Genomic DNA, 15,263 nt, shown 5'->3' with positions numbered 1-15,263 from the left:
ATATTTCACTGACTTTTACTTGAGTTGTAGCAGGGCTATTTTCCTTACTACATTTCTCATGTACTAAATAAGTTATGCTGATCATTGCTTATATACCAGCAGAGGTATTACTGTGCAATTTGTGTCTTTCTGTAAGTGATAATTGGTTCCATTCACTCCAGGAGGAACTCAAGCCTGCACTTAATCTTATTAAAGAAAAACTGAAGAGGTTTACTGAGGTTGAACAAGAATGTAAAACAACATCAACGCACATCAGGGTGAGTAAAGTAATTAGTAATACTTTTCTGCAACACAAAAATACAAAAACATTATCTGTGGCTATTGTGTGTGACGGGCATAACAAACACACTGGCTTCCATATATAAATAACAAAACATAGTTACACTATTCAAGTTTAAAATAGTGTGTTTGAATTGCAGAGTCAGGTCCAGCACACAGAGAGGCAGATAAAGGCAGAGTTTGAGAAGCTCCACCAGTTCCTGCGAGAGGAAGAGGAGGCCAGACTAGCTGCTCTGATGGAGGAAGAGAAGCAGAAGAGTCAGATAATGAAGGAGAAGATAGAAAACATCACAGGGCACATATCCACTCTTACAGACAAAATCACAGCTATAGAGAAGGCCATGGACACTGAAGATATCTCCTTTTTAAAGGTAGGGGCATGATTCACTGTCATTAAAACTCAACAAACATTTATTTTAATGTGCTGGTTTGTGGTTTTTGACAGTATTTGGCAGCATTCCAAAGTTACCTTGTTCTTCATTAATGTCACAGTAGCCTAATATGACAGTGTTAGACTCAGAGTGCAAGAGTTCATTGAGATGCATCTGCTCATATTAAAATGTCATGTATTTTTGTGTGTGACAAAATCAGACTTGGTGTGAAATAGGCCTTTTATACACAATTGTGAGCATGCTGGGATGTTCATTGTTTTTGTCAGGAACCACACCTTTGTGGAAGCTCCACTTTCAACATGCTGTATATGTCCCTCATTTACTCAAGTTCAATTCAATTCAATTTTATTTGTATAGTTCTTTTTACAGAGAACTGTCACAAAAACGCTTTAAAAAGTCAAGAGACAGTGTTCCCTTTATTTTGGCAGTTACCTGAACGGTACAGTACCTTCATTCATATGTGCTTACTGTTATAATCTACATCACTTTCATTAGCATGGCTCTTGTTTTTCACTTGTTGTTACCTGTCATGGATACATCTTTATCACGATTATGCTGTTATTATGTGTTTTTTCAGAGCTACAAGAACATCAAGGAAAGGTATGTGGACTCTCACCTAATTTCATCTTGTCTGTTTAAGTTACTTCAAACCCTGAAGCCTGAGTGACTCCTGCTTGTCATTACAGAGCCCAGTGCACACTGCAGGATCCAGAGCTGCTCTCAGGGGCACTGGTAGATGTGGCCAAACACCTGGGCAACCTGAAGTTCAGAGTCTGGGAGAAAATTCTGGAGATGGTGCAGTACAGTGAGTATCTGGGGCAGCCGGTGAAATTATGTTTTTTGCATGTATTTAATGAACAGAGGAATCTGAAGAAACAAGCTGTATTCTGAAATGGTGCTAAAGATAAACAATACAGAGTCACCCAGTCTCAGTTCCCTCCAAGTTTAGGAAGGTCTCATGGGGTGCATTGCTCTTCTCTCAATTTGAAATTAGAACCCAGGCAAACACAGAATTAGCATTATATATAAAACCTAATTAATAATGTTTTTTTAGCTGTGTGAATTGAATTTTGAAATGTGTTAGTTGATTTATTCATTTTCATATTCATTTCATGTTTAAAGTATGAATCACTTTAACTACAGTATATATAATGTACAATGTACAAAAATGGCAAGTTACTCACACATACAAAGCACTATAAGTCATTAAGACTTGCAAAATCTAGGCCTGCCATTAGAAGTAATGATATCAAAATTAGACCAAGTTACAATAAACAAGATTGGCTATCTTAGCTAAGACAAATTAAACATTTTTTATGTGATACTTTGATGTGACACTTAAAAGTTTGAATGACCACATTCCCTTCAAATGGTAATATGAAATGACACAGGGCCAAGTTACTTAAATAATTTAGGTGGTCCTGTGGGTAGAACTGTCGCCTCACAACAGGAAGGTTGGGTTTGAATCTCTGCTTGGAGTTTGCATGTTCTTCGTCGCGTCCGTGTGGGTTTCCTCCCCTAGTCCAAACACATGCAGGTAGGCCGATTGGAGACCATAAATTTCCCATAAGTGTGAGTGAATGGTGTGTGTCCCCTGCGATAGATTGGTAGCCTGACCAGGGTGTATTCCTGCCTCTCAACCAATGCATGCTGGGACTGGCTCCAGCAACTCTCGCGACCCTGCTCAGGATAAGCAGGTGTAGATAATGGATGGATGGATAGGTAGCAGCATTGCTTTGGAATACAGCTTAATTTGTGTGAGCTAAAATGACCAATATTGTTTCATGTAACTTGGTGCAATTTTGATACCAATACTCCTAATGATAGGTATAGATTTGAATGATGATTTATAGACAGTGCTTTGTATGTGAGTACCTGGGCATTTTTTGTATGTTGAAAGTGTGTTTTTCTTCAGATATCATTTCTTTGTACTGTGTTTGTTACCAGTTAGTGATAATAGTAATTAATGTAAATGTTGGTTGAGAGACATGCATACACATACACATGCATTTAAACACACATTCTAGCTGACAGAAACGCATATGGATTCAATCATTTTCCCTTTAAAATGAATGACAAATAAATGAAAGTGTATTTCATATTTTTCAATGGAAGCGTTTGTAATGGGCTATTGTACATAACTTAAAATTTTTTGTATGTCAGTAGAGGATATATAGAGCTAGCTAACTTGAAAATTAAAAAAGTGGTGTTGCAGTGTAGTCATGGTAGCCTAGTTAAAAAGTATTGAACAGTAGATATGGCAGAGCGATGTATTTGACATTGTCACTTTTTAAGAAAATAGATATACATGCCGTGAAGAAGTCATTATCCTGTGTCAGTTTCTATATGACCGATAATATTACCTACCGGACCGCAATGCAACGCTGATAGGTAGCTAACATTAAACTCAGTCAAAATACCAGCAGGCGGAACTGTGTAAAGCGTGGGTATATTTATTCTGTAGTCGTATACATAATAATATAAATTACTTTCCCACAAAGATTATTGAGATGCAAAAATATAGTTTCAGTGTTTTATTTTTAGTTTGAGTGAGAGGTTTTTATGAGTCCGAGGTGGGGTTTGAACGCAGCCTGTCGCTCATCCAAAAGTGTCATAGGTAGATGTGCTCCCCGGGAAGCTACTAGTGAAGAATATATATATAGATAGATAGATAGATATACTTTATTGAACCCCGTGGGGTAATTTGTCCTCTGCATTTTGACCCATCCTAGTTACTTAGGAGCAGTGGGCACCCACAGTGCAGCGTCCAGGGACCAACTCCAGTTCTGAGGCCAGTGCCTTGGTCAAGGGCAACTGCAGGAGTAAACCCACGCGAACACGGGGAGAACATGCGAACTCCGCACAGAAAGGCCCCAAGCGGAGATTCGGACACATAACCTTGCTGTGAGGCGACAGCGCTAACCACTGTGCCACCGTGTCCGCCTCTGTTGCTGTTTCAAATGAGTGCACTTCTATATATGTCCAATAGGGAGACATATATTCTATTTCGGCCTGGAGTATTTGGGATAATGTAATCAGGCAGGAAAAAGAAGGAAAAAACGCAAAATCCTCTAGGTTTGGGTGTTAGAAGGTACAGAAATGAAAGTTTTTAAGGGCTGAGAGTTTGTGGTCATTGTGGTTATTTCTTTAGGGAGCCCTCAAAGTGCCAAACTCTCAGTGCTGTATTTGTATGGGGCACGCTGCCCTGCCAAGGTGTGACTTAGCAGGATGGCATACCTGCCATCCAAATCCATATTTCTTATTATTTGTATATTTCCTTTGTATGTGACCTAATCTAAAAAGAGTATTTGAAATGTTTCTCTTTTCTCCGACTTTTGAATATCTTTCCTCTTGAAATTTCAGCTCCTGTGGTGCTGGACCCCAACACTGCAGCCCCCTGGCTCTCTCTCTCTGATGATCTGACCACTGTGAGAGACACAGGTACAGCGCAGAAATGTCCTGACAACCCAGAGAGGTTTAAACCCTGTGTGTTTGTGCTGGGATCTGAGGGGTTTACCTCAGGGACACACAGCTGGGAGGTGAAGGTTGGGAATAAATCTGCCTGGATTATAGGAGTGGTGAAAGAGTCCATCAGTAGGAAGGGAGGTATAACATGCAGCCCAGAGACAGGATTCTGGCTCTTAGCGCTGAGGAATGGTGATAAGTACAGAGCAGCTGGAGCTGCTGACCTCACACTGAGGAGGAAACCCCAGAGCATCAGAGTGCAGCTGGACTATGACAGGGGGGAGGTGTCCTTCTTCGACTCCAGTGACATGTCACTCATCTACACTTTTATAGACACCTTTACTGAGAGAGTGTTCCCATACTTCTCTCCCTGTGTGAACAATGATGGTAGGAACGAAGGACCTCTGCAAATATGCCCAGTTAAAGTTTCCGTGACAGTGATGTCATCCCAGTGAGCATTTTCTTTTCTATTCTTTTTTGAACAAAGAACAGGTGTAGGAATTTTGGTTGTTTCTAATCAGCCTCAGCATGCCTGGTTATTGACTTGATCTGGGGCAGACTAGACATGTGAACTGATCAAAGGGGGCTGGTTGATGGCCTACCAGAACCAAATGGGAGGCACACGCACAGAGGCCTGTCACATTTGGTCAGTGTGATAGGCCTCAGTATGCATGAATGTTGATTTAGGATGGAGCTACCGGAGACATGGAAGTATAAAGGGGGGTGTTTTAATAGCCTATTAGAAAAGAGCAGGCATGCATACAGAGGTAACAATAACCGTTTGGTTACCTTGTCGGTACATTTTGCTCTGGTAGAGGGGTATAAAACTGGTGCTTGAACAGCACTCTGTTGTAATTGACCCGCCTTGCTTTGACCAGTATGTTTCCTGCAGTAACAGAGCCTATTTTTTTTCTTAATATAAAATGTTATTGATCTAAACTTTGGAACTATAAATGTAACTTTACAAAGAACCACATTTCTTCACACAGATAGGGTACTATAATTTTTTCTTCATTATTATTTTATGAACTGAACATGCATTTGTACAAGTACAGGCAAGCAGTATCTTTTTGGTTTTCCTTTGATCTGAATCATTAGACAAAACTTTATTTCATATGTTTATGCATAAAACAGATGCACTCTTGTGGTTAAATCAAAGGCATGATTGATGTCAATCAAATACCGGATTGATGTCATTCCTGTCTAGTTGGGTTTTTAAGGTTATGTACAAACTTGAAATGTGAGTATCATGAGCTCTTGTTAGTTCAATTCCATCAGTCTCCTGTGCTCTTTTCAGATTTTACTTTGCAATTCACCCTGTCTGCTCCATGCTGCAGGATTTACATCTGAGCCGTCAGTAGCCTCACCTGCAAACCTGCTGTTATTCTAAAACTCTTTTCATCCCTTTTCCTTGATTGATAATTATCACATGAGAATTATTCCAATAATAAAGCATAATGAAATTATTGCCATTGGCAAGTAATCACAAAGCTTTCTTTGATTTTATCTCTCATAGCATCACTATGTGTCCCACCCAGGGAGTTTTTCTTTGCCACCTTCTCTCTAGGTTTGCCCTTGTGGGGGTTTAGGCCAGGGTTTACTGTGAAGTTTATTGTGACAAATGTGGATTTGATAGCATTTTCTTTCATCATATCGTGTTAGAGAATTTAAATCACAAAAAAGGATTCCAATGTGTAAAAACAACATAATTATTTTAAAGAATATTAAGTAATTTTAGTATACTTATTTTAATTTTAAAATACTTATTTAGTAATAAGTATTTTCAAATGAAATTTTCAAAATAAAAATATGAATATTTTTCTTTAAAATAATATTTCAATATTTTCTAAATTCTGGCATGAATTCAAATTGTTGGCACATTATCATCTCTGTGCACCCAGCGCCTTTTCTGGAGTTCATCCTGTGAGAACGTTCACTCACACATGGACACTAAACGCTCTCTCAGAACATACAGTACAGTGGAGACAATGGAGACAGCAGATAACTGCACTTTTTCTTCCTGTGTGAGAAGGCCCAGAAAGCTAATGTGATACCTTTAGTAAATGGACAAATGCCTCTTAGCTGCATATATTACCTTTATTTTTTGTTAATTAAATGAATCTTGGGAAGTAGAAAACAATTAAACATGTTGCTATTTGTGTTAGTCTGTATTATTTGAATAAATATATAAATCACTGCTTTTACATACTGTGTCTAGGTTCTGTATTGGTGTGCTGGGGGATACTTGGGGAAGGTGGGGAGTCAAGTGGGCAGTGTGGTAGTTTGCCCTGGGTGACATATATTCATAGAAGACTTTTCAGCAACATATTCTGAAAGAAATATGAAATTTATGATATATGATATTTAGGGTGACAAACACTGTAACAAAAACATTTATGTACAAGCAACATACCTTAAATTTCACATCTACCAGGTGGCAAGGTGGTACAGTGGGTAGCACTGTCGCCTCACAGCAAGAAGGTCCTGAGTTCAAAGCCTTAACCTTTCTGTGTGGAGTTTGCATGTTCTCCCCTTCTCTGTGTAGCTTTCCACCCACTGTCCAAAGACATGCAGGTAGACCTATTTTGGAGACTAAATTGCCCATAGGTATGAGTGCGTGAATGGTGTGTGTGAATGGTGTGTTTGCCCTGCGATAGATTGATAACCTGTCCAGGGTTTATTCCGGCCTCTCGCGCAATGCATGCTGGGATAGGCTCCAGAACCCCCCGTGACCCTTCCCAGGATAAGCGGGTATAGAAAATGGATGGATGCGTATTACTGTTCAAAAGTTTGGAATCACAGAGAAATGTTTATGTTTTCATAACTTTTATAGAAGTGATATTATTCACCAAGGTAGCATTAAATTGGTCACAAAATACAGCCAAGAGATTGATAATATATATTTTAAAAATATTGTTTGAAAGAACAGTTTTTTAATTCAGTCTTTACAAATGATTGCAAATCCCCATTTTCAGCAGCCATTACTCCAGTGTATTGACAGCACACTGTGTTGCCTCATCCTTAATTATGTATGCTCATGTGCTAATATGGTATGAGAGAAAGTGCAGCTGAAAACAATTGTGCTGTTTAATTAAGCTAAAAAATATATTTCAGAATCAGAATCAGAATCAGGTTTTATTGCCAAGTAGGTTTACACATACGAGGAATTTGTTTTGATCTGGTGGTGCATAACAGTGAACATAAAATAAAATAAATAAAATGAAATAAAATAAAATAAACGTAGTGCAATAACATAACATAAACATAGTGCAAATGGTAAACAGTAAACAATAAACAATAGTGCAAGGGGACAACGTGTTTCTTTCAGTTACTACAGTATCTAGTACACTGGCATTTCTAAAGTTCAATTTTGGTTTAAAAAATGGCCAAAAAAGAAACAACTTGTCAGTCAATTGTTGTTTTGAGACATGTAAGCTATTCCACTGAGATTGCCAAGAAACTGAAGATTTCATACAATAATGTGCACTACTGTCTTGAAAGAAGAGAGCAAACTGGATCTAAGCAGGACAGATAGAGGAGTGGAAGGTCCAGATGCACAACTGTGCAAGAGGACAAGTACATCAGAGTCTCTAGTCTGAGAAATAGACACCTCACAGGTCCTCAGCTGGTAGCTTCATTGAATAGTACTCGCCAAACATCTGCAACAGTGAAGAGACGACTCCAGGATGCCACCCAAAATACTCTTTTCCGATCATCTACCATCCAATCTTTGTGTTCTTTTGCTCATTTTAAGCTCTTCTTGTTGGGAAGTTTCAGAAGTGTTTTTTTCTTTGAAACTGCATCCTGTAGTCATCTCTTCACTGCTACAGATGTTCTGGAAGATTATAAATTCTACCAAGCAATATAATACCACATCATTGCCTGTCCATGACAAGTCTGGCACTACTTTAGTATCTGGTAAAAAGAGATATGCACAGCTTCTAATAAGCACTTTGCAGCTGCCAGTCACCTCATTTATAATGTGTTCACAACTGACATGCTGGGGCCCTCTTCCTTTTGTGATCAGGACTCTTTTGTCTTTTACTCTCTGTCCGTTTACAACTGAAGAGGTTGCAGATGCACTTCTAGTTATAAATCTTAGGTCCACCACTGGTGAGGACAACCTGTATCCTGTCTAGAACTTGCTGGCCCTCTTATTATGTCTGGCACTACCCCGAAAGTCTGGAAAATTGCTCACGTGCTGCCCTTCCATGAAGTTGGGTAAAACGTAATGTAAATAATTATCAGCCAATTTTCAAATTGCCATGCCTGACTAAAATTTTGGATTCTCTAATTAATGTGCAGTTCTAATCATTTCTTTGGAGCCACTCTTTACTTATCCTTTATCATTCAGAATTCAGGGTTAAGCATAGCACCATCACTGCCACATCCTCAGTCTTAAATGAACTTGTGTCTGCTTAAGACTGGAAGCTTCATTGTGCTGCACTTTGTATTGACCTTTCTATGGCCTTCGACCAGTTGACCATTCCATGTTATTACACAGACTGCCACTTATTCTGCCTGCCTGCTCCCTGTCGCTGTCCAGCTCTGTGCCTGCTCCCTGTCGCTATCCAGCCCTGTGCCTACTCCCTGTCACTGTCCAGCCCTGTGCCTGCTCCCTGCCGCTATCCAGCCCTGTGCCAGCTTCCGTTCATCACTCAACCCACACCGGCCTTGTCCCTCTGGTTCTCAGCCTGGTTTTCTGTACCTGGAAAAATAAATCACGTCTGGTTTCTCCCTGCATTATCTGTGTCTGCGTCTTGCGTTTGGGTCCACCTGTACTGCTTCCCGTAACGCCTTCATTATTATTACTTTTTTCAAGTGGCAAAATTGCTGCATGTCTTTTCACAGTTTTATTATGGGATATTAAACATGATCAGATACAGTTCACAAGCAAAGTGAAGTGCCTAATTTGTTGTACTTGGGTAAACTCTGCAAAGTTTAATAGCCACTCTGCAAAATCTAACAGCCATGCTGTCCTTATAGTGTGTACAATCCACCAGCACTAAAATAGTTGCATCCCAGTCTCTTCTGAAGGAAATTGGATTTTAAGTCTGTCTATTAATATGCAGACGTTCCTTATTTTAATAAATTGTACATTAACAATGTTGCTTGGATGCACATCTACCATGTCCCAACCATAAAAAATAACTCAAGCCAGTTGTAGAATGTTGACCTGCTAATTATTAATATTATTTCCATTCTTTTTATTTATTTGCATTGTATTTGTGTACAGCACTTTGGTTAACGCCAGTTGTTTTAAATGAGCTTTATAAATAAAATTTACTTACTTACTTACAGTGTGTCAAGCCACTGTAGAATAACACAAGACCCTTTGATTTCAGTATCACCTACAACAGATACCCTTGCCAGGAGGAGAGTGAGAAATGACCACTGCACTTTATCCAGCAGGTGGCACCACTCTACCACTTTTGAACCACAAATTTTCCTTCATATGTGCACTGCAGTCCAGCCAGTGGTTGTTAACTTACTTGCTTAGTGCATCATTTATTCCAGCGCCCATTAAAAAATAAATAAATAAATAGAAAAGCTTTCAACTTTTGATGGTTATGCTTGTTTTTTCCAAACAGTATTAGTACAATTATTTCAGCCTGAATTTAAATACATTTTTAAAACATGATTTTCCTATTAAAGATAAGGCTACACGCATAAATAAGGTTTCTGTCACTGTATAACCCATTTTATGAAAGTACTTGATAATATAACTTCATTTGGTTAATGACTGCATGAGGAAGTTTTCCTCACTACAGAAAGACATAGCTGATATGTGGAGCCTGGGGTGTGTCGTCATCAAAATGCTGACAAAGAAGGCATGGACAGACACATCCAACACTGATATTTTCCTTCTCAGGTGCATAAACATGAACAAATACATGCACACACACGCACACACACACAAACACGCACACAAGGGCTTGATGTGATGCTTCCTATCATCTGGACGGAACCCCAACCATGCTACTGTTGGGGACACATAATTCACCTACATCCTTTTTCCATGCTTTTTACTCACAAAACAATGATAATAAAGCACCGCCATTCAAGAAATGATGTGTAACTACCAGCCGGTTCAATAACATGTTTTTATTTATTTATTTATCTTTTTGACTTCATATAAAATATTTAACCCTCATTTTGCCTTCAGGGTCATAAATGCTCTATCCTCAACTTAATGGCAGTTAAAACCCCAGAAAATTTTTTTTTTTTGTATGAACTTTTATTAGTTTTCCTGGAGTAACCCTGCCAGAAAAAACAGTTGAACACGACCCTTTTTTATATTTTTATAAAAATTTGTATTTTTTATAATAGAATTTGTACCATCAGGGTACAAAAAATGACGATTGTGATGAATGATTGTTTTAAATATGAAGTTATGAAATCATAAGTCATAATCAAAGTTAAATGTCACACATCTATTACAGCAAAAGTAAACAATTATGACATGAGTTTTGTAGTAAAGGCGAGTGGTATGAACAGAAGAAATACAGTCTCTCTGGACTGTAAAGGTATTAATTGATTTACTGATGAGGGCACAGGTTGCTTCTCTGAAAACTAATTATTTAAAGTTTAAAATTCAATGAAGAGACTTTATTACAGAGGATCCATCGGGAATGGGTCATTTTTGACCCTGTGAACACAAAGTGCATGCATAATATGAAGACAACACGTGGGTTAATGAGTGATGTGCATGTCTAATTATGAATGACATTGTCATTATATTGTCATTATATTGTCATAATACAATTGCAGGTGAGTCAATTATTGGTGAGCTAATTCAACTAAACAATGGTGATTTGTACAATAAGTTAATTGCATCATTGGAGTGAGGTGTTGTTTCTGGACATCACTCATATGCACTGTACATTATATTCATTCAGCAGATGCTCTTATCTACAGTGACTTACAATGAAAGAGAACATAAGCACATCCATTAGAGTTATGTGAGTTATGTGACCTGGTGGACAATCCAGTTAACAGCCTAAAATGGAATTTAGCTGGAACCAGCTTCTTCTCCAGCTGGTTAACATCTGTAATTTGGTGATGGTCTGCTGCTTGTACAAAGCTGGCCTACCAGCTGGATATGGTCTTACCAGAATGACTGCTATCTCATGACAGCCACCATGCTATGTTCCTGCTGTCACTTCACTTTCTAGTTGGTTATCTGTTTCTCTCCTGTGCAATCTTTGCTTCGGTTTGTAGTGTGGGCGTGGTTTCCTCTAACTATCTCTCCCCTCAGCTGATCACTCTTACCTGTTCTGGTCGCATTCTCACACACTGGTTAATCACTCGCATTTCATTCACCTGTTCCCTGTTTGCATTCTCACGCTCTGTTCTATTATCTCTCATTTCACTCACCTGGTTCTTGTAGTATTTATTCTCTGTTCCCCCCTACTGTTCAGTGACAGATTGTGCCTCCTGTTTACAGTGCCTTTCCAGCGTTTACGCCTGTCAGTTTGTCTCGTGCTCGATCTTGCCTGTTTTCCGACCACCGTTTTCTGCCTGCCGTCTTTGCTTTGTTGATTTCCTGTTTTGACCTTCGCCTGTTTTTCGACTTTGATTTTTGTCTACTGTTTTGTACTTTTGCCCCGGTGGATTTTTCTGGTTTTGATCTTTTGCACGAACTGACTATGAGACTGCCTGCTGTATTGTATGCCGTTGCATTAAACATCTCCTACGGGAGTTTCGCCACACTGTGAGTCTGCATTTGGGTTCACCAAATTTTGACATCTGTGACACACCAAAAAACATGTGCACTGGCAGCAGGTGAGTTGGCATACCAGGCTGTGGCGTACTACTCTAGCTCCTGGGGATTTGCAGTCCAGAAGGCGGTGCATGTCTCCTTTTCATCATAATGACTAAAATCACCCATTCATGAAACAGAAATTATTAAAATCTCACTGTCAAAAATCTTGGAGAATAAACGCGTATACAAATATTGTTGTTCAGTCTAGGTTTAGGTGTCTAGCCATAGGGCCTCTTTTTATAGGGCCTCTTTCCTGACATAACCTGAACACCTGGAATTGAACAATCAGAATGATGTCAAGACAGGGATTGGCTGTAATTTGAATAAAATTTTACCAAGACAAAATCACTGGGGTTATTTTGAATAAGATGGAGTGCGCCTTTTTCGGTCTCATTTTGCTTCTGAAATGGCTGTGGAATTCTAAAGCGTGATTTATACTTCGTCGCATGACCCCTGCGGTCGTGCGACAAAAATGAAAGTGTCACACAACGTTTTGCATTTAGACTTTGGCAAAGGGCTGTGGAGAGGGTACTGTTGTCTATGGTAACAAGACACCAAACTGCTGATGTTTACATCTGTGAAAACATTGCGACGCCTATTTAAATTACAGAGAAATAGGGGAGGAATGAATTTCATATCTACTTTTGTTTAAAAAATTATGCTAACAGAAAAAGGCGGTCTGTCACTCAAACTGAAAATAATGACGTTTCCATGACAATGAATTTCGGTGTTTCATATAGCTGTTTAACTATAATTACTGCAAACATATTTTGAAAATGTAGAATTATCTAATTTCATTCCTTTTCATTTTAATGTCTCCTTAGCCTCTACATGCTTTTATTGGGAATGTGCTGTCTGTTTGTCCAGTAAGGGCTCTTAGAGGAGTGCAGATTATGCATTATTGTTTCAGTGTCTTGAAACAAGCTAAATAAATGTTCCTGAATGAATATTCTGTATAAATAAAATTTGCCTGGGCATTTTTATTTAATCCAGGGGGCACTACTGGCTGCACCTTGTAAATCCCCCAGAGCAGCCGGTTCAGGCATATTATCATTAGAGCCCGACCGATGCCAGATTTTTGGGTCCGATGCCGATCCCTATTTTGGAGAGTCCTAGCCTACCGATTACCGATTTTTTGACCGATATTTTGTCAAAAAGTGCAACATTTTCAAATCAATTTGAAAAACTTATTTTATTAAAGTTTCTATATTTAAGAACATTTAACTTATAAGCAAACAAATAAAAATAAAAATAAACACACAAAGAACTTTTTAGATAAAAAAGTAAAAGATGATATTAAATTAAATATATATATTAACACCATCTTTAAGTGTGTGAAATCAAAATAACTCCACACCTTGCTTTTACTCCTTTCTTTTCCAGCCATCTATAAAAAATTAATTTAAAAAAATCAGTTTTCCAGTTTCAAACATTTTTATGAATATTATTATTGTTGTTGTTATTATTATTAATTTGTTGTTATTATTTCTTAGTATCTATTCTCAGTACATTAATTATATTTTCTTATTTTATTCCTACATAATCTCAAAGAGTAAGACTATCTAGCGAGCTTCCCTGTCCATACGAATTAGGCGGTGAAAATAACTACAATGCGCTCTGGCGCGTGACTAGATTACACACTCGCTCGCAATACCGCATTAGCTTTAATGCGTTAGTTTAAATGCATAAGCATTTTATACACAGCCTCATTATTTCTTATTATATATTCTCAGTAAGTGAAATTAATTATATTTTCTTACTTTATTTCTACTACATGATCTCAAAGAGTAAGACATTATCTAGCGGAGCTAAAGAGTGAATCAAGTGTAACGTTAGATGAAATTAAATTGACTGGATGAAATACGTGAAAGAAAATTACAATGCGCTTTCGTGCAGGTTACCGGCGCTAACTGTTGGTTGATTCACTTCTCCAACAGCAATCCTTCTCTCATGTTATCACGACAAAGCTAGATAACATGGTTTAAAATGATCCATGTTAGAAGTGTTTTATCTGCGTTTTTACTGTCTGGTTAGCTTGCTACGATGACGCGTGACTAGATGACATACTCGCTTGCAATCACGCGTTGGCTATTTACACAGCATCACATAGTAGCTGATATCATTATCTCAGATAAAAAAACAAATGTGTGATACATTCAATCTCCATTGTATTTTGGCTGGTTATTTATTTAGGAATACATCGATGTCCTCTGGAAATGTAGATCCTACGCTGCTTATGTGGTCACTGCCACTTCATAAAGGCTTGCTAGCCAGCTAGCTTGCTAAAGTGAACCAAATATGTTAGCTAGCTCGCTCGCTTGATAATGAGGATTGATAAACATAGTGGTCGTATAAACGCATTTAATCAAAAACGTTCACTAAATATACATACCTTTATTGCGGAAATCGAATCTGTGCAGACAAGTCTTGCAGTGGAGAATATTGGATGAGGCACGAGTGACAAACGTCTTATTAGAGAAGTAGCGCGTCAGCTGCTGCAGTTCACACTTGTATTAGAGCTCTCTCTACTGGACAATTCTAGCAAATAGCAATTACAACAGACAAGTACAGATAAATAATCATTGTTTTTTTGTTTATTATACTTATTAAAAAATCGGGGAACATCGGCGGCATAACTGCCAATCCCAATGTCGTCAAAAAAGTCAAATAATGGCCGATATATCGGCCAAACCGATATATCGGTCGGGCTCTAATTATCATCTCTGTATTCAAGAGAGTTCAAGAAGACTGAAGACAACAATCTTGATCAGCCAGTTTGTCCAAGTTTTGAATGACATGGGGTGTGTTCTGTTGTAGTTTCAGCGAAAGTGAAAATATCAGACTGAGAGACTGAGTTTGTAAAATGGAAGCTATAAACCTGGCTTTAAGAAACATTGCGGGGACCTACTTAAAGCAGAAGACTACAGACTGCAGTCTTCATGGGGAGAAACTTCTATTCTTCTGTGAACATGACAAAGAGCTTCTTTGTGTTGTCTGTCAGACTTCAAAAAATCACAAAAATCACCCGGTCTGTCCAGTGGAAGAGGCTGTACTGGCGCTGAAGGTATTCCATTTTGAATATAATGTATTTTATATTTTCAAGACACAATCAAATATGTGTAAAATATCTTTGTGTAAAACATTTGGTTCTGACGGACGGCTGTGGTATGAGGTCTTGTAAATACAGTCAGTCTGGTCTCCACTCGCAACGGCCGCAACAGGAACAAACCTGCTGATCAAGCAAAAGCAGGAAGAGGCAGCATTGTATCTGAAAGTGTTTACAACCATTAAAACATCACATATTTTAGACTTTCAGTGTAGGGCTTTATGAATAAAACGCAAGCATGGTTAATCTTGATTGA

At 38.4% G+C, this 15,263-nt stretch overlaps 1 protein-coding gene across 6 annotated transcripts in view; it reads left to right on the top strand.

Moving 5' to 3' along the window:
- Positions 1–6,722, top strand: part of LOC135246994 (zinc-binding protein A33-like) — a 41,421-nt gene extending 34,699 nt beyond the window's left edge. For 2 of the 6 annotated variants that reach the window (XM_064320280.1, XM_064320278.1), the window contains exons 3-6: positions 420–650; positions 1,249–1,271; positions 1,358–1,476; positions 4,035–6,340. In XM_064320280.1, coding sequence (XP_064176350.1) covers positions 420–650; positions 1,249–1,271; positions 1,358–1,476; positions 4,035–4,591 — 930 coding nt within the window. In that variant the 3' untranslated portion in view covers positions 4,592–6,340. Of the gene's footprint in view, positions 1–161; positions 258–419; positions 651–1,248; positions 1,272–1,357; positions 1,477–4,034; positions 6,341–6,473 lie in introns of those variants that run through there. The other 4 variants (XM_064320279.1, XM_064320277.1, XM_064320274.1 and 1 more) reach the window with 4 other exon arrangements.
- The last annotated feature ends 8,541 nt before the right edge of the window (positions 6,723–15,263 follow it).

This window comes from Anguilla rostrata, unplaced genomic scaffold (assembly GCF_018555375.3).
Source record: "Anguilla rostrata isolate EN2019 unplaced genomic scaffold, ASM1855537v3 scaf1008, whole genome shotgun sequence".
NCBI classification, from domain to species: domain Eukaryota; kingdom Metazoa; phylum Chordata; class Actinopteri; order Anguilliformes; family Anguillidae; genus Anguilla; species Anguilla rostrata.
Note: the sequence above shows the minus strand (reverse complement) of the source record. Positions and strands in the feature narration are given on the sequence as shown.